The following is an 18,314-nucleotide window of genomic DNA, read 5'->3' on the forward strand; positions in this document are numbered from 1 at the left end:
GAGGTTTAGTAATTTCCCTCTTCAAGGATGGTTGGATTATTAAAATTTTTAGAAGAGGTTTGGTAACTTCCCTCTTCAAGGATTATTGAGTTAATTAAATTTTCAGAAAGGGTTTGGTAACTTCCCCCTCCAAGGATGGTTCGATTATTAAAATTTTTGGAAGAGGTTTGGTAACTTCCCTCTTCAAGGATTATTGGATTATTAGAATTTTTATTTGAATAATTTTTATTTTCTCTCTTAGTTTTGATTTTAATTTTGTCTTGATTTTAATTTTTATTGTCTTAATTTTAATTTTTATCTTTTTTCTTTTATTTTTTCGTCTTCGTCTTCTTTTTGGATTTCATTAAGAGTATTGTCATTGATTTCAGCATCTTCATTAGGAATAGTATTATCATTGATTTCGGAAGCATTTTCATCTTCATTTATAATATTAACTTGGGTTTCGCCGATGTCTCCGAAATCCTCCAGTGATCTTGTTGATTCCTCCTTGTTGAATATTTCAATGTCCGAATCATGATCGTCAAACAATTCGTCTAATAGTTTTAAATGTAATCAAAGGAGTAGTTGCTAGTGGCTAGGAGTAGTGACTAGTTTTGATCGATTATATATATTTTTTAATGATCCTTTGATTATTCTACTAGCGATATTAAGATAATTTAAGAAAACCTTTTTAAATGTAATGTTGGTATACGAACTTCCACTTCTTCATCTAAAATGCTTATGATATTCAAATAAGCCTTTCCAGAAACGTTTTCCACTATTGTATCTCCCAAATAAATTCCATGCTCCACCTTTAACCTCGATATGTATCCTATTTTTATTTCAGGGTTGACTATTCTTACGTAAAATAATGACTCGGATCTTGATTGCACTATAATGGTTTCGGGAAGAAAGGCACATTAATTCCAGAAACATCTAAATGTCCCTGTGCGTAATCTATTTTTGAAGAGGTTTGCTTAAAGAAATCATTTCCTAGTATTCCGAATTGTGGGATTGGAAAGTTGTCAGATACGATGTGAAAAGATACAGGTATTCCAAAAAGCGTTAACGTAATTTCTCTGAGTGTGTAAACAGGGTAGTTATTTATACCATTTAATTTTAAAATATTATCGAAATTTATATTAATATTTTTAGATATGAATTTTTCTTTAATTCGGTCCGGATCCCGTATCTAGCATGAAAGTTACATGAGCAGATGTCTTGCTGAGATTGACCTGAACAGTAGGCACGCGACTGTGTTTAGCGAGAGTCACTATCACAGATCGTACATCTGGTGTTTGTCAGTTTATTTGGCGTCCTGCGGAGTGGACGGGTGTGAAGCCCGCTCGGGGTCCCTGTCGCACACCCGACGTTGAGGGCCCATTGTAGTTTCCCTGGTCCTTTTCTTTCCGACGATTATTACTCGCAATCCGTAGCTGACAATTTTCAAGAAGATGCTCTTGTTCTTTACAATATCGACAGAAAGAATTGGTTGTAGGTGTTGGATTTGTTCTAGTGCGGCAATCCTTAGCGACGTGTCCGATTTTGTTACAAATTTGACAAGTAACATTAGTTTTACTTATTGAATTGCATTGTTCATTTTGTTTTTTCCAACAATTATTAGCTGAGTGACCAGCTTTATCACGCCATTGACAAATTACGGAGGTTTTGTTAACTTGATTATTGTTGTTAATTTGACACAGTTTTGCGTCGTGTCTATTTTTAGAACATAATTGACAAGTTATAGTTCGTGGTTGGATTACATTCACTGGTTGGCGATATTGAGGATCGCGCAGGCGGCATTTATCTGCACCGTGTTCGCGTTTTTTACAAATCTGACAAATCAAAATTTCGGTTCCTAAGGCTCCCTGAATTTGACCCAAAGAGGATGACTGCGTGAGCTTCCTGCAATTGTTAGCCACGTGTCCTTCCTTATAACAGATCTGGCAAGTTCCTCGTACTCGCGTGAATTGCGATTTGTTTTGACCTGAGTTAGCGTCTTGTCCCTGCCGTAAATCTGTCATCGCTCGAAGCTCTCTTTCTATTCTTAACGCGTCAGACGGTTCCGTGCACGTCTAAGTCTCTAGCGATTCTTTGTTCTATTTCGGGTTTTAGCCCTCTGATAAAACATTTACACATGTCTCCTTCTAATGATGCTTTTATATTTTGGTCAGGTAAAGAACAACTGGTACTGCGGTATGCTTCTAAAATTTGTTTCCCCTGCAATTTTACTCGATTCGCGTATATGATTACATCTTCTTCATTCTTTTGATAAACGCGTCCTAATTCTCCTTGTAATATATATACATTTTTTGAAGGTCCGTAGATTTGTTTTACGTGGGTCGTTTGATAAGTTTGGTAAATTTCCGTGAAATTGCGCCACAATCCATTTGGTGACTTGTTGCTTGTAAAGTTCCCTTTTTCGTACCCCTCCAAAAAAATTTCAGGCAAAAGTAACGCGTTGTTTACATTCGATAGTCATTTGAAGCGAGTGGTTTGGCTGTTGTTACAAAAATGAAAAGAAAAAACAAATTGACAAAATTACACGAATTGGGTTTCGAATTAATTCCTCATCCATCCTATTCTCCGAATTTGGTTCCGCGCGAATTCTTCCTGTTTCCAAATTTAAAAATCTAGCTCGGTGGAAAGAAATTCTCGTTGAACGAGGAGGTTGTCGCCGTCAACGAGTATTTTGCAGGCTTTGAGACAGCCTATTTTTCCGACGATATTAAAAAATTGGAAATTCGTTGGACCAAGTGTATAGACCTCAATGGAGACTATGTTGAGAAATAACGTAGATTTTTTCCAAAAAAATGTGTTTTACTTGCTTTCTTACCAAACTTATCAAACGACCCTCGTAAATATGAAGTTAAATTTGATGCTATGTCAAAATCTTGATCTTGGATGGTTCGTTGGGCTTCGCCGACTATTCGAGTTCTTATAACTTTGGTAAACTGTGCTTCAGCTTCTTTAAGTAACATAGATTTAGCTTCTTCACATCCTTCGATAAAATAATTGAGTGGAATATTTTTACCATCAAAAAAAGGAACGGCTTCAACCGCGTATTTTAAGGTGGCAAATGGGTTTTAGTGAGTTATTGTTTCGGCCCTATCAAAATCTTTTTCTGCTTTATAAATAAGAGTATTAGTAAATGTGTTAAGTTCTTGGCTAGTTATATCACCGGAATCGTCAGAATCTGGCTCAGGCATGCCGGCTACTAGAGTAGTATCGTTTATACTTGTGTCTGTGTTTTCTAAGGAAAAGTTAAAATGTCTTAGTGTGGATTCGACGATTCTTTTTGGAGTAGATGTATGAGGTAAACTAGAAGTAGACGATTTAATTTCAATTCTAGATTTAGATTTTTTTCCTACTAAGGCAAGTTTATAAAATGTTTCCACTCCTTTTTTATCGGCTTTACTTCGAGTCCCGTCACTCATTCCCATTTCCTAGAATCGCACATATCAATCCCGGACGAGCCCCCACAATTTATTGTATGTTACGTTCAAGTTCGAGGAAGAATGGGCCGAAGAAAGGACGTGACACTTGTATCCCGAGAATAGGTGCCTTAAGGGCAGATGTCTCGAGTTGAGCAAACCTGCGGGAGAGCCGAAAATAGGTCAACGACCAGAAGGGTTAATCTTACTCTATTCTCGGTCCGTAATGCCCGTTCGACGGTCTCCTTTTTGGTAAAGGAACTTAATCCTTATTACCCAGGACGGGACCTAGTGCGATTCAAGAGGGAGATTCAAATCTAAGTAAATTTATTATACATTATAAAAGAAAGTTATATGAAAATTTATAAACATAAAACAGTAGGATCTAATACATTATTCTGTAATAATATTAAATGAGCATGTGTGTGAGTGTGTGAGTGTTCATGTATTTTATCTCGCGGGTGTTACATAAGTGCGGAGGTCATCAGTCGAGACAAAGCGGGCTGAATCTAATTTTATTTTTATGCGCGGCCGATAGTTACATTAATCTTACAAATAAAAATAAATTGTAATGTGTATTTAGTATGGGGTGAGTATGGAATCGGAAAGAGGAGACGCAATTTCCATTAAGAGTCAATGCAAGACTTAAAACAATCAAAATTAAAAAAGTTATTCGGGGTGACCGATTAAAATGGGACATCCTGTATATACACTCACCCGCAAAAAAAGCGGTACACCTAAAATTTGAGAAAATTTCATCAAATTTTAAATGATCATAACTTGGTAAATAATGATGATAAAAATATGTTTAAAAAAACAAAATGAAGGCTGTAATGTCCACTTTAAGAATATTTAAGTGGCAATTATGCTCAGCCATTGTTTTCAAAATGGCGGATAAGGAAGTGAAAGGATGTAAAATTGATTATTAAAGGATCGAGTTTGGGACGGTGCACGGCGTAAATCAGGTAACGCAGCCCAATGAGACCAAATGCTCGTGAAAGTGTGGAGTGTTATCTTTAAAATGTTTTTTTACCGAGCTCGATACGATGATTTTTCGCTGAGTTATTCCGAATTTAATTAAAAACGCTCTTTTTTCTTCTTCAATTTGCAGCTCAGCGAATAATTATCGTATCGAGCTCGGTAAAAAAGCATTGTAAAGGTGATACTCCACACTTTCACATGCATTTCGTCCCATTGGGCTGCGATACCTGATTCACGTCACGCACTGGAGCAAAGCGGGAACCTTTATTTATCGGTTTTGTATGCTTTCATTTATCCGCTATTTTGAAAAAAAATGGTTGCACATAATTTCAATTTAATTTAGGTGTGTGTGTGTGTGTGTGCTCGTTTGTATACCACAAGGATAAGGACCCCGTGGTTCGTCAGCTCCACAGTATTTAAAGACTCCAAACCCTCCTTGTGGCGTGTGTGTGTGTGTGTGTGTGTGTGTGTGTGCTTGTTTGTATACCACAAGGATAAGGACCCCGTGGTTCGTCAGCTCCACAGTATTTAAAGACTCCAAACCCTCCTGTGTGTGTGTGTGTGTGTACGGGCGCACGCATGTGTGTATTAATAGTGGGTATGACCTCCTCGTGCGCGTATTACCTCATTCATACGATCAGGCATACTCTGTATTAGTCTTTTTATTTCATCCTGCGTAATTGCATCCCATGCATTTTGAAGAACTCTTTGAAGTTCTTGCAGTGACTGAGGTGCAGGTACGTGATTTCGTACTTTCTTGCCGAGATTGTCCCACAAATGCTCAATGGGATTTAAATCCGGACTACTTGCTGGCCAAACAAGTCGATTTATGCCAACTTCATCGAGGAAATCAAACACTCTTCTCGCAGTGTGTGGTCGAGCATTGTCTTGCATAAACAAGAAGTTCTCTCCGATAAAGGGTGCATACGGAACAACATACGGAAGGAGTATGTCTTCCACGTATACATCTGCGTTCATGTTCCTGTCAAAAAAGTGCAAATCTGTATGAGCGTCCGCTGAAATACCTGCCCAAACCATCACAGAGCCTCCATTGTAGCTGTACCTTTCACTTACAGTACAATCTGCAAATCGTTCTCCACGACGACGATAAACTCGTTCTCGTCCATCTGGAGAATAGAGACAAAAACGAGATTCATCGCTAAAGAGTACTTTGCCCCAGTCTGCGTAATTCCAGTCTCTATGCGCAACTGCAAAATTGAGTCGAGCTACGCGATGACGACCTGTAAGAAAAGGTACAGCCGCTGGCCTGCGCGAAAACAGATTTTGTTCCGCTAATCTTCTCCGAACGGTGTCAACGGATACATTGCAATTGTGGACATCCCTTAAATTGTTTCGAATTTGAACAGCTGTTCGATGTCTGTCTCTTAATGAATTTAAAACAATAAATCGGTCATCGTTTTCATTGGTACGTCGAGGGCGCCCAGAACCAGGCCTCCTCTTGAAAGAATTGGTGTCTAAGTACCTGGCATAAGCACGTTGCACAGTTGAAACTGACAGATCAAGTGCCTCAGCAACGTATCTTCGACTTCTGCCATCTTCAATTAAAGCAACAACTTGAGCAGCTTTTTCTGGAGTTATCGTTGCCATAATCGAGAAGTAATTTCGAGAAGAAGTAATTAATTATGGTTTCAATAGATGAAGTCGCAAGGAGCAACGCGTCTAGAGAGCTAGCAAATCAATCGCATAACTTGTACTATAGTCTTTCAATGTTTTTTCCGTTTGAGACGTGCTTATGCCAGGTACATTGAAAGACTATAGTACAAGTTATGCGATTGATTTGCTAGCTCTCTAGACGCGTTGCTCCTTGCGACTTCATCTATTGAAACCATAATTAATTACTTCTTCTCGAAATTACTTCTCGATTATGGCAACGATAACTCCAGAAAAAGCTGCTCAAGTTGTTGCTTTAATTGAAGATGGCAGAAGTCGAAGATACGTTGCTGAGGCACTTGATCTGTCAGTTTCAACTGTGCAACGTGCTTATGCCAGGTACTTAGACACCAATTCTTTCAAGAGGAGGCCTGGTTCTGGGCGCCCTCGACGTACCAATGAAAACGATGACCGATTTATTGTTTTAAATTCATTAAGAGACAGACATCGAACAGCTGTTCAAATTCGAAACAATTTAAGGGATGTCCACAATTGCAATGTATCCGTTGACACCGTTCGGAGAAGATTAGCGGAACAAAATCTGTTTTCGCGCAGGCCAGCGGCTGTACCTTTTCTTACAGGTCGTCATCGCGTAGCTCGACTCAATTTTGCAGTTGCGCATAGAGACTGGAATTACGCAGACTGGGGCAAAGTACTCTTTAGCGATGAATCTCGTTTTTGTCTCTATTCTCCAGATGGACGAGAACGAGTTTATCGTCGTCGTGGAGAACGATTTGCAGATTGTACTGTAAGTGAAAGGTACAGCTACAATGGAGGCTCTGTGATGGTTTGGGCAGGTATTTCAGCGGACGCTCATACAGATTTGCACTTTTTTGACAGGAACATGAACGCAGATGTATACGTGGAAGACATACTCCTTCCGTATGTTGTTCCGTATGCACCCTTTATCGGAGAGAACTTCTTGTTTATGCAAGACAATGCTCGACCACACACTGCGAGAAGAGTGTTTGATTTCCTCGATGAAGTTGGCATAAATCGACTTGTTTGGCCAGCAAGTAGTCCGGATTTAAATCCCATTGAGCATTTGTGGGACAATCTCGGCAAGAAAGTACGAAATCACGTACCTGCACCTCAGTCACTGCAAGAACTTCAAAGAGTTCTTCAAAATGCATGGGATGCAATTACGCAGGATGAAATAAAAAGACTAATACAGAGTATGCCTGATCGTATGAATGAGGTAATACGCGCACGAGGAGGTCATACCCACTATTAATACACACATGCGTGCGCCCGTACACACACACACACACACACACACACACACACGCCACAAGGAGGGTTTGGAGTCTTTAAATACTGTGGAGCTGACGAACCACGGGGTCCTTATCCTTGTGGTATACAAACGAGCACACACACACACACACACACACACACACACACACACACGCCACAAGGAGGGTTTGGAGTCTTTAAATACTGTGGAGCTGACGAACCACGGGGTCCTTATCCTTGTGGTATACAAACGAGCACACACACACACACACCTAAATTAAATTGAAATTATGTGCAACCATTTTTTTTCAAAATAGCGGATAAATGAAAGCATACAAAACCGATAAATAAAGGTTCCCGCTTTGCTCCAGTGCGTGGCGTGAATCAGGTATCGCAGCCCAATGGGACGAAATGCATGTGAAAGTGTGGAGTATCACCTTTACAATGCTTTTTTACCGAGCTCGATACGATAATTATTCGCTGAGCTGCAAATTGAAGAAGAAAAAAGAGCGTTTTTAATTAAATTCGGAATAACTCAGCGAAAAATCATCGTATCGAGCTCGGTAAAAAAACATTTTAAAGATAACACTCCACACTTTCACGAGCATTTGGTCTCATTGGGCTGCGTTACCTGATTTACGCCGTGCACCGTCCCAAACTCGATCCTTTAATAATCAATTTTACATCCTTTCACTTCCTTATCCGCCATTTTGAAAACAATGGCTGAGCATAATTGCCACTTAAATATTCTTAAAGTGGACATTACAGCCTTCATTTTGTTTTTTTAAACATATTTTTATCATCATTATTTACCAAGTTATGATCATTTAAAATTTGATGAAATTTTCTCAAATTTTAGGTGTACCGCTTTTTTTGCGGGTGAGTGTATATATTACTATGAATGTTAATAAATGTACTATATTTATTAACTTATTAATAATATACTTAATAATTATATTATTATTATTATTAAATTTATATGATTTTTAAATAAAATATCGTAAAATAAAATTATATTTTATTTACTTAGATATACAGGGTGTCTGAAAACTTTTTGCAGTCCCAAAGTATGAAGGTAGATTGGCTCAAATTAAGAAGGAAGGTCTTATACTGTTTTGCGATATTCGGAATAATTAATGAAAAATTAATTAAAGAAGATCGGCCAATTTGCATGAGTAGACGAGCGTTGTCCCACTATAATCTTATACTAGGCGTACGGCGAAGCGGTGAGTGGGGAAGGAGTGGTGAGTGCGGCTCGAAGTCACCACTAGTATAAGGTAACAATGAAACGATTCTCGTCGCCGTACGCTTCTACTTACACAGATTGGCCGATCTTCTATAATTAATTTTTCGTTAATTATAAACGAATATCGCAAAACAATAGAGGACCTTCCTTTTTAATTTGAACCAATCTACTGTTACGTCCCTGGTTTAAGTCGCGATCGAGTCTGTTTTGAAAAAGGAAGAATATCTCGTTGTCAAGGAATTGTTGATGACAACAGTCGTCATTTGAGTCTGGAGTCAGCTGTCAAGCTGAACGGTCGCGTCCCTATTTACGAGCCGTTGTATCGGCTCGTAAATAGGGACGCGACCGTTCAGCGAATTTTATCGTTCTGAGATATTGCCTGTGTTTCTGTGTAGCTTATTAAAGTTCTGTGTTCTTAAGAACCGTGTCATTATTTCGAGTGCACGAGTGGAAGCGTGTGCTTTTAGTTGTGTCGCGCGCGCGTTTGATATATCTCGAGGTCATCGCCGCGGACGCAACATTTTGGGGGCTCGTCCGGGATAAACGGACAATGTAGAGATTTTGTGTGATACAAAAGAAAGAAGCGTGCAGTAATGGCGACTAGTTTTGGTGTTGAGCAACAGGATCCAGCAACGGGTGTCTCGACTCGGAAGAGGATTCGAGCGGCGACTCCGCTTCCAGCGGGACCGTCGTTGGAGGCGACCACGCTTCAAGCAGCGATGTAAGAGATACGTGAGCTGCGAGAGGAGCGGCTACAAATGCGAGCCGAATTTGAGGCGCAGCTCCGGGAGCGGGACAGCGAGCTCCGACGTCTGGAGAGGAGACTTCATCAGGAACAACAGCTAAATCCTTCCAATAATAGAGCGCGAATTGAAAATTTAAATTCCGAATTAGGCTATAAATTAAAACCCGATAATTATGACGGAAGTGTCCTCTTGCGCGAGTTTCTTACCCAGTTCGATTTGATAGCGCGGGCTAATAATTGGAGCGATTCTCATAAAACGGTAGCTTTGGCAGCTTGTTTAAGGGGGAAGGCCCCTGTTCAGTTTTAGATGGGATATTTGAAATTGAGAATTTGAAATTTGGAGATGTGATGAAATTTGGATTAGCCCAGACTTATTATACACAGTTTACTAATAGAAAACAAAGAAATTCAGAAGATTTAGCTTCATTGGGTGCAGGTTTGGAAAGACTTTCGCGTCTAGCTTATCCTGAATGTTCTCATGAAGTGAGAGATCAAATTGCTTGCGCGCAGTTTATAGCCGCGCTGTCAGACGGATTTCTTAAAAGAACGTTACAATTAGAAAATATCACATCTTTAAAAACCGCTGTAGAAAGAGCGATGACTGTAAAAGTCGTCCAGGAAAATATTTTCACGAAAAATAAATTTAGTCAAAATGATAATAACAATAAATATAACAAATTTAACAAATTTAACAAATTCAATAAACAAAAGAATGAGGAAAATATTAAAAATGAAGAAGAAGGTAATAAAAAGAAATTTGTAAATAATAAAAATAATAGATTTCAAAGGAATAAATTTAATCATCAAAAGAAAGAATGTTAGCAATGCGGCGCCGAGGGGCACTTTCGTTCGGAATATCCGTCTTTGACGGAAAACAAGGGTTAGTCGAGCTTCATGGGGCAGGTTCGACTAATATAGCCGACGCCCCAAGAATTGTTAATTAATGTTTTAGAATAAGTAGAATTAAGAAGAATTTCTTTTGTTATAAAGGAATTATTGACGGGAAAACCTGTTTGTTTAAAATTGACACGGGCTCCGATGTTTCGGTTGTGAGTGAGAGATTGATTGGAGGGCCAAAGCGACGTTTCGAAATAGAAAATTGTTTTCTTAAATGTCCGACTGGAGAGACCATTTCAGTCAAATATAAAGTCAGTGTCGAGATCGGGTTAGGGAAGTATTTTTTGGAAATTCCAATGTTAGTTGCAAGTATTTCTGATGATTGTATATTAGGAACTGATTTTCTTGAAAAAGTGAAATTAGACAAGATCTTCGAGTCGGAATTTGGAAAACCTGAAAAAGAAAGTAGTAATGAATTTTCTTGTTCCCGAATTTTAAAAGAAAAAGTGCCCTATATCTGCAAATGTTTTTCGAAGAAAATTCTAAAAATCTGTCTTCTTCTCAGAGAGATATTTTTGCCGATTTTCTAATAGAATTTCAGGATGTATTTACGGAAAATTTAGTTGCAGGGAATTGTGAAGTTTTGGAGCATTCTATTAACGTGAAGGATTCCAAACCAATAAAACAAGCTCCTCGAAGAATCCCATTACACCTTAGGGAAGAGGTTGAGCACATTATTCAGGAGATGAAGCAACGGGGTGTGATCGAGGAATCTCGAAGTCCATGGGTTTCCCCTGTAGTTTTGGTGAAAAAGAAAGATGGTTCGCTTAGATTGTGTGTGGATTATAGGAAACTGAATGCAGTCACGGTTAAGGATTCATATCCATTGCCTCGAATTGAAGATGTTCTAGATCAATTATCAGGGAATTCCTGGTTTTCTACTCTGGACTTAAAGAGTGGGTATTGGCAGGCAAAAGTAAGCTCTGAAGACAAGGAAAAGACGGCATTTTCCGTAGGTAATGGATTGTGGCAATTTAGTGTCATGCCATGTGGCCTTTGCAATGCTCCGACAACTTTTGAGAGATTAATGGAGAAGATTTTACAAGATATTCTACCGAAAGTTTGTTTGGTATATCTTGACGATGTCATTGTTTTCAGCAAGACATTTGAAGAAATGATGGTCAATCTTAGGAAAGTTTTTCTTTGTTTGCGTTCGGCAAACTTGAAAATTAATCTCCAAAAATGTTCTCTGTTTGGTAAGGAGGTAAAATATTTGGGGCATATTGTCTCCGAACGGGATATCACTACGGATCCTGAGAAGATCTCTGCTGTGAAAAATTGACCTGTTTCCCAGAATAGAAAGCAGCTTCGAAGTTTCCTGGGATTTTGTTCCTATTACAAGAAGTTTATTAAAGGTTTCTCCTTAATAGCTAAACCTCTATTACACTTACGGAACATCAGGTAAAATTCGAATGGTCTTCTTCTTGTCAAAAAGCATTTCAGGAATTAAAACAGAAATTGATTTCTTTGCCAATTTTATCCTTCCCCAAGGAGCAAGGACAATTTATTTTAGATACAGATGCTTCAAATCACGGAGTTGGAGCAGTTTTGTCACAGGTTCAAAATGGCACGGAAAAAGTTATCGCTTATTTCAGTCGAGTCTTAAATAAAGCAGAAAGGAATTATTGTATCACACGTCGGGAGTTGTTAGCTATTGTGGCTTCATTAAAATCTTTCCACCATTATTTGTATGGAAGAAAATTCAAAATTCGGACGGATCATATTTCTCTTAGATGGTTAATGTCCTTCAAGGATTTGGAGGGACAGCTGGCTCGATGGTTAGAGAGATTACAACAGTATGAATTTGAGATTGTTCATCGAAAGGGATATCTACATCAAAATGCTGATGGGTTATTAAGGCGCCCTTGTTTTGAATTAGGTTGTGCTTATTGTGCAAAAGTGGAACTAAAGGAAAGTTCTGTTGCCCGAATAATTTTGAGGGAAGATAATCTTGAAGAATGGCGTAAAAGGCAAATAGAGGATTCCATTATTTCAATGTTTTTGCGAGGAAAGGAGTTAGGAGAACGTCCCTGTTGGCAAGAGGTTAAACAAGACGTTTCTGCAAAGATTTATTGGACTTATTGAAATGCATTAGTTTTAAAGGAAGGAGTCTCAAAAAATGGGAATCTCCGAATTTTAAATCTAGTTTTTCAGATAATTGTTCCTAAGAATTTTATCAATCAAATAATGGAACAAGCCCATGATTCTGCATCTGGTGGCCATTTTGGGGTGAACAAAACGTTAGAGAAGATTCGGAAACGGTTTTATTGGGCTACTTGTAAAAATGACGTGGAAGAATGGTGTCGATCCTGCAGAATCTGTGTAGCAAAGAAAGGTCCGTCAGAAAAGGGAAAATTTCCTTTACAAGTTTATGATTCAAGTTCTCCATTCGAGAAAGTACAGATGGATATACTTGGTCCTCTTCCGACTACCTCAGCTGGAAATCGATATTTATTAGTAGTCATCGACTGTTTCACTAAATGGGTTGAGGCTTTCCCATTAAAAAATATTAAGGCGAATACGATAGCGGATGTATTTGTGAAACAGGTCATTTCTCGTTATGGAGTTCCATTAGAGATCCACACAGATCAGGGAAAAAATTTTGAATCGAATATTTTTCAAGGAATAATGCGTCTTTTAGGAATTAAGAAAACTAGAACGACTGCCCTACATCCGCAATCAGATGGTCAGGTTGAGCGTCATCATCAAACAATTCTGAATTATTTAGCTAAATTTATTTCAGAGGATCAGAAGGATTGGGATAATTTGGTTCCCATGTATTTGTTGGCATATCGTTCTTCAAAACATGAGGCCATGGGGACCTCTCCTGCAGAACTATATTTTGCACGAGATTTAAGGTTATCATTGGATTTATTGCGAGGAAGCCCTCCGGAAAGAGGGGAGGAAAATTCTTCCGAAGGTTGTGTTCAAAGATTAAAGAAAAAGTTAAATGACGTTCATAATGATGCTAGGCGGCGTTTAAATCTTCAATCTCTTCGTTCTAAAATTCGATATGATCAGAGAGCTAGGAAAATTAATTTTAATATTAGTCAGAATGTTTGGCTTTATAATCCTCGTAGAAAAAGAGGTAAATCTCCTAAATTACAAAGTAATTGGGAGGGACCTTATAAGATAATTAAAAAACTTAGTGACGCTGTTTATGGAATTAGGAAATCGAATAAACATAAATGTAAGGTAGTTCATTCTGATAGATTGGCCCCTTTTCATGAACGGCAAAGATTGGATTGAGAGAGTTTTTCGGAGCCCGCTATTCATTTAGAATTATTTAAAAAATGTCCAAATTTCTGCTGCGTAATTCTTTTCAGAAAAGTTCCATTTGAATTTGACAACGAGGAAAAAAGAAGGATTAAGGAAGGAGAGAGAAGGACGATTACCAGAAAGGATGAAGGCTGCCTCATCCACGGTTTTTGACCCGTGGTTTTCCCCTGAGTCTTTGGGCGAATGCCGAGGCAGGAGCCTGAGGAGTTCTCTTGAAAGAACGGAGGGTTCACGGGAAGATATCCCCCCCCCTCTTGCCTGAAGATTTTAATCTTTGGAGAAAATTCCTGGAATCAATGGAGTCGTTTGGTCCCAAGAGGATGTGCAGTTCGGTAACCTGGAACAGCAGTTCAGGGAGAACAAGGAAACACATCGGGAACTATAATTCGACGAGATTCCTGACGGAACTTGCCATTTTGTGATTGTCGGGACGACAATCTTTCGAAGAGGAGGGCAAGTGTTACGTCCCTGGTTTAAGTCGCGATCGAGTCTGTTTTGAAAAAGGAAGAAGATCTCGCTGTCAAGGAATTGTTGATGACAGCAGCCGTCATTTGAGTCTGGAGTCAGCTGTCAAGCCTAGCGGTCGCGTCTCTATTTACGAGCCGTTGTATTATCGTTCTGAGATATTGTCTGTGTTTCTGTGTGGCTTATTAAAGTTCTGTGTTCTTAAGAACCGTGTCATTATTTCGAGTGCGCGAGTGAAAGCGTGTGCTTTTAGTTGTGTCGCGCGCGCGTTCGATATATCTCGAGGTTGTCGCCGCGGACGCAACACTACCTTTACTTCGGGACTGCAAAGTTATCAGACACCCTGTATATTTACCGTACGATTCAAATCTTGAATAAAATACTGTACGAGCTACTTGAAACCTTTTCACGCGAATGTGTATGAATAAACGCTTATCATTTGTATTCATAATAAACGTTAATATTCATTTTATTTATTGGATATTTAACATACTTTGTCACCACTTCGATAATAGATGATTTGTCAAATTGCAAGTTAGGTACTATATAGTCAGTTTAATACACAGATGTTATATAGCATATACATCTGTGGTCTAATATTAAAACCTATAAGAGAAATGCAGATTAGATACTTTTTATTACGTACCGGATCAGGCACATGTCAGGAATTTCTTATTAGAGCATACTTTATTGCTTCCCGGTCCTAACCATACATCGGGCATGCCTGATTTTATTTCTGCTCAGAATGGAGCGTTATTTTACTTCATTCTTTCATTATCAATGTTCAAAAAAAGATTATTAAAACAAATTTGCAGATCAAATTTTTAAAGAACTGCATAACTAATAACATTGTTCCACTGCATGTTAGCCGATGTGCATCTCAAGGCGAGAATTTGTACCACGATAAATCACTACGAAGATTTAATCAGATTGCGAATCAGTTTTGTATCAGCGTTTTGCGTAATGAGATCGATGATGTATATATAGACGCATTCGAGCATCGCGCATACAAACATAAAACCACCCGCTATATACAGGGAGTTCCAGCTATCTCACAACAAAGTAAAACCATAAGTAGATCTCTAAACTGAACTAAAACATCCTATACCATTTTGCAAGAAACCACGTAAAATTTCGAGATATTAATTAAAAAAGATCGGCCAATCCGCGTGGCGGCGAAGGCGATCTCACTGTAACATAAAAGCGGCGCGCGGCGAAGTGGCGAATGGGAAGGGAACGGACTCTCCGAAACATGATGGCGGCGCGCGCTTTTTTAGTTCAGTTTAGCGAGATATTATGGTTTTACTTTGTTGCGAGATAGCTGAAACTCCCTGTATATTCGCGGCTGCCAATTTATATTTGTAACGAATTTTTTTCGAGACAATGCAAGTCCCTCCATTTCTTCGGAGCTTCTATGCTCTCTCTATTCTTCATCATTGTTGATATCACTCTGCAAAATTTAATAGAAAATAAAGCAATTAGACATGTCATCCCTTCAATTTGCCATTTTATTTTAGGTATGATATAATTTTGGCAGCTCTCTCTTCCATGTTCAATGAGGTCTTAGATATCTTCAACTCTTTTCATCCGAGACTTCAGTTCACAATGGAGAAGGGAGATAATAAAGAGTGAGTCCCGATTGCGCACATTCCCGATCGGACACGACGATATTTCCCGATCGGACACAGTCCCGATCGGGCACAGACCCGATCGGACACAGTCCCGATCGAACACAGACCCGATCGGACACAGTCCCGAACGGACTCAGACCCGATCGGACACAGACCCGATCGGACACAGTCCCGATCGGACACAAACCTGTGTGAAATCGTACAATAATAGACCTCGTTTTGCTCTGAAAGCACAGGGCGGTGTGAATTGAACTAATTTCGCGTGTAAAGTTGCAAACCCATGTAGAACCGTACAATAATAGACTTCGTTTCGCATTAAAAGCACAGGGCGAAAACATGTGTCCGATCGGGTCTGTGTCCGATCGGGACTGTGTCCGATCGGGACTGTGTCCGATCGGGTCTGTGTCCGATCGAGAAATGTCATCATGTCCGATCGGGAATGTGCGCAATTGGGACGATCCCATAATAAACTTAATTTCTTTGATGTTATAATCGTGAATAATAATAATTATTATTCGAGCCAAATTTCTTACAATTTTATTTAATTTTTCTTTATGTCTTTTTACAGCCAGTCATGCAGAAACGATTTCACATACATGATACTTGCGGAGTACATAATTTGCATGGAATGCCAGGCGTGCTTGCTGCACTTTTTGGCGCGCTTATGGCAGATTTGGCTTCGGAAGCTTCTTACAATTACTCTTTATATGAGGTATGTAACTGTATTATCAGAAAAGAATTATTTATGGGTTTCTATCAACGTCGCTTAACTTTAATCTTAGTTTAACTTATTCTTTATCTTTTTCTAAGGGAACAGTTAGAAGGAGACGAAGAGTGAGTTAAGCTAAGATTAAAGTTAAACGACTTGGTAGAAACAGACATTAATGTGTGTACGTATAGTGATCTTCTTATAATTAATTTCTATTTACATTAAGACACATAGAATAGTAAAGTTTACCTCGTGTAATTTGGTTATTATATCTCTATATCTCTATCGTTATTGCCATTGAATTTATGGAGAGTAAGGAGAAAAGTACAAAAAATTATAGTATGAAATTAAAAATTTATATATATATATAAATTTTTAATTTCATACTATAATTTTTTTGTACTTTTCTCCTTATTATTATTTAATATACAGGGTGGCCCACGTAAAGTGTTACAAATTTATATCTCGGAAACGAAGCAATTTAGGGAAAAATATTTCAGACAAAAGTTGTATGGTTTCAAGGGGGACATAAGATGGTGCCATTAGTTTGACCTTGAAGAGTCACCTGAAGGTCACATGAAGGTCACCTCCAACTTTTTAAATGGGACACCCTATATGCTTTTGCATATTCTTGTAGCTCATCTCGAGAGCTTTCCAAAACACTATAATTAAGTTAGTTTTCATTAAGTACTTTCCGAGTTATGAGGCTTGAAATCATTTCTTAATTTTACATAAACCGTAAAATATCTTGTAAAATATTCATTTTTCGATTATCTTACCTTAATACTTTTATGTACAAAATAATAAGAGGAATCAATTGGTGTTCGAAATTCGTCGAGTATTAAAAAATTAAGACTCGAGTAATTGTACTCGATTAAAAAGAGAGTCGAAGACCCGACCGTTCATTCGGCGCCCCTGGCAGCCGGTAGCGAGATATCGCTTTGTTAGCGAAAATTCAAAACAGCCCTCGTCCTTCTCGAAAGATCTAATAACAACAAATAGCACATTAGATCGTTAAATTTAAACGTTGTCTGAGCCAACGTCGAGTTCATGAAAAATCGGGATCTTTCGAGAAGGGCTTGGGTATAAATTGACGCGATCGATGAGCACTGTGCCTTATCGAAAAGTCTTTGACGCGCTCATTTCGTTCTCGGATATTAAAAACGTTCTTTCCGTTGCTCGCGGAATATATTGATTCTCTCCGTTGCTTGCGGATTCAAAAATTCAGCTCGAATTTTTCGATCTTTCCTTCACTCATTAATTAAAAGACAGTGTGTTTGTAATTATATTAGAATAAAGAACAAGACTTTTTGTACATATATATATACAATATCGGTCTTATCGCTTTCTCTGTTCCTTGTCGGAATCTCTTTCTCTAGCGCCGCGCTCACTTCCCGGTCTATCTCCGCGCTATCGCAAACAATTGGTGTAAAGAAAACACATAATTGTTTCGAAAGAAAAAATGTAATTGTTAATTGCAAATTACATATTTTTTCTTCGAAACAACTATATGTTTTCTTTACACCAATTGATTCCTCTCATTATTTTGTACGTAAAAGTATTAAGGTAAGATAATCGAAAAATGAATATTTTACAAGATATTTTTTACGGTTTATGTAAAATTAAGAAATGATTTCAAGCCTCATAACTCGGAAAATACTTAATGAAAACTAACTTAATTATAGTGTTTTGGAAAGCTCTCGAGATAAGCTGCAAGAATATGCAAAAGCATATAGGGTGTTCCATTTAAAAAGTTAGAGGTGACCTTCACGTGACCTTCAGATGACTCTTCAAGGTCAAACTAATGGCACCATCTTCTGTCCCCCTTAAAACCATACAACTTTTGTCGGAAATATTTTTCTCTAAATTGCTTCGTTTCCGAGATATAAATTTGTAACACTTTACGTGGGCCACCCTGTATATATATATATATTGTTGCGTGCTTATGTTGCGTAGTACGCAAATATTTCATTTTCAAACGTGCGCATATATGATGTATTATTTTATTTTAAACTAGCGCGTCTAAATGCAGCGTGCGCATTAC

The 18,314-nt window shown here is 38.4% G+C and overlaps 1 protein-coding gene across 11 annotated transcripts in view; it reads left to right on the plus strand.

Annotated features, from left to right (window-relative positions):
- The window catches only part of Rh50 (Rhesus blood group-associated glycoprotein Rh50), a 415,396-nt gene that overhangs the window by 372,087 nt on the left and 24,995 nt on the right, over positions 1-18,314 (plus strand). For all 11 annotated transcript variants that reach the window (XM_083092852.1, XM_083092847.1, XM_083092854.1 and 8 more), the window contains one exon: positions 16,130-16,273. In XM_083092852.1, the coding sequence (XP_082948978.1) occupies positions 16,130-16,273 (144 nt within the window). The remainder of the gene's footprint in view (positions 1-16,129; positions 16,274-18,314) is intronic.

The sequence above is a fragment of the Camponotus vicinus genome, unplaced genomic scaffold (genome assembly GCF_025532165.1).
Source record: "Camponotus vicinus isolate PSW18456_S1 unplaced genomic scaffold, iyCamVici1.0 SCAF_3, whole genome shotgun sequence".
In the NCBI taxonomy this organism is placed as follows: domain Eukaryota; kingdom Metazoa; phylum Arthropoda; class Insecta; order Hymenoptera; family Formicidae; genus Camponotus; species Camponotus vicinus.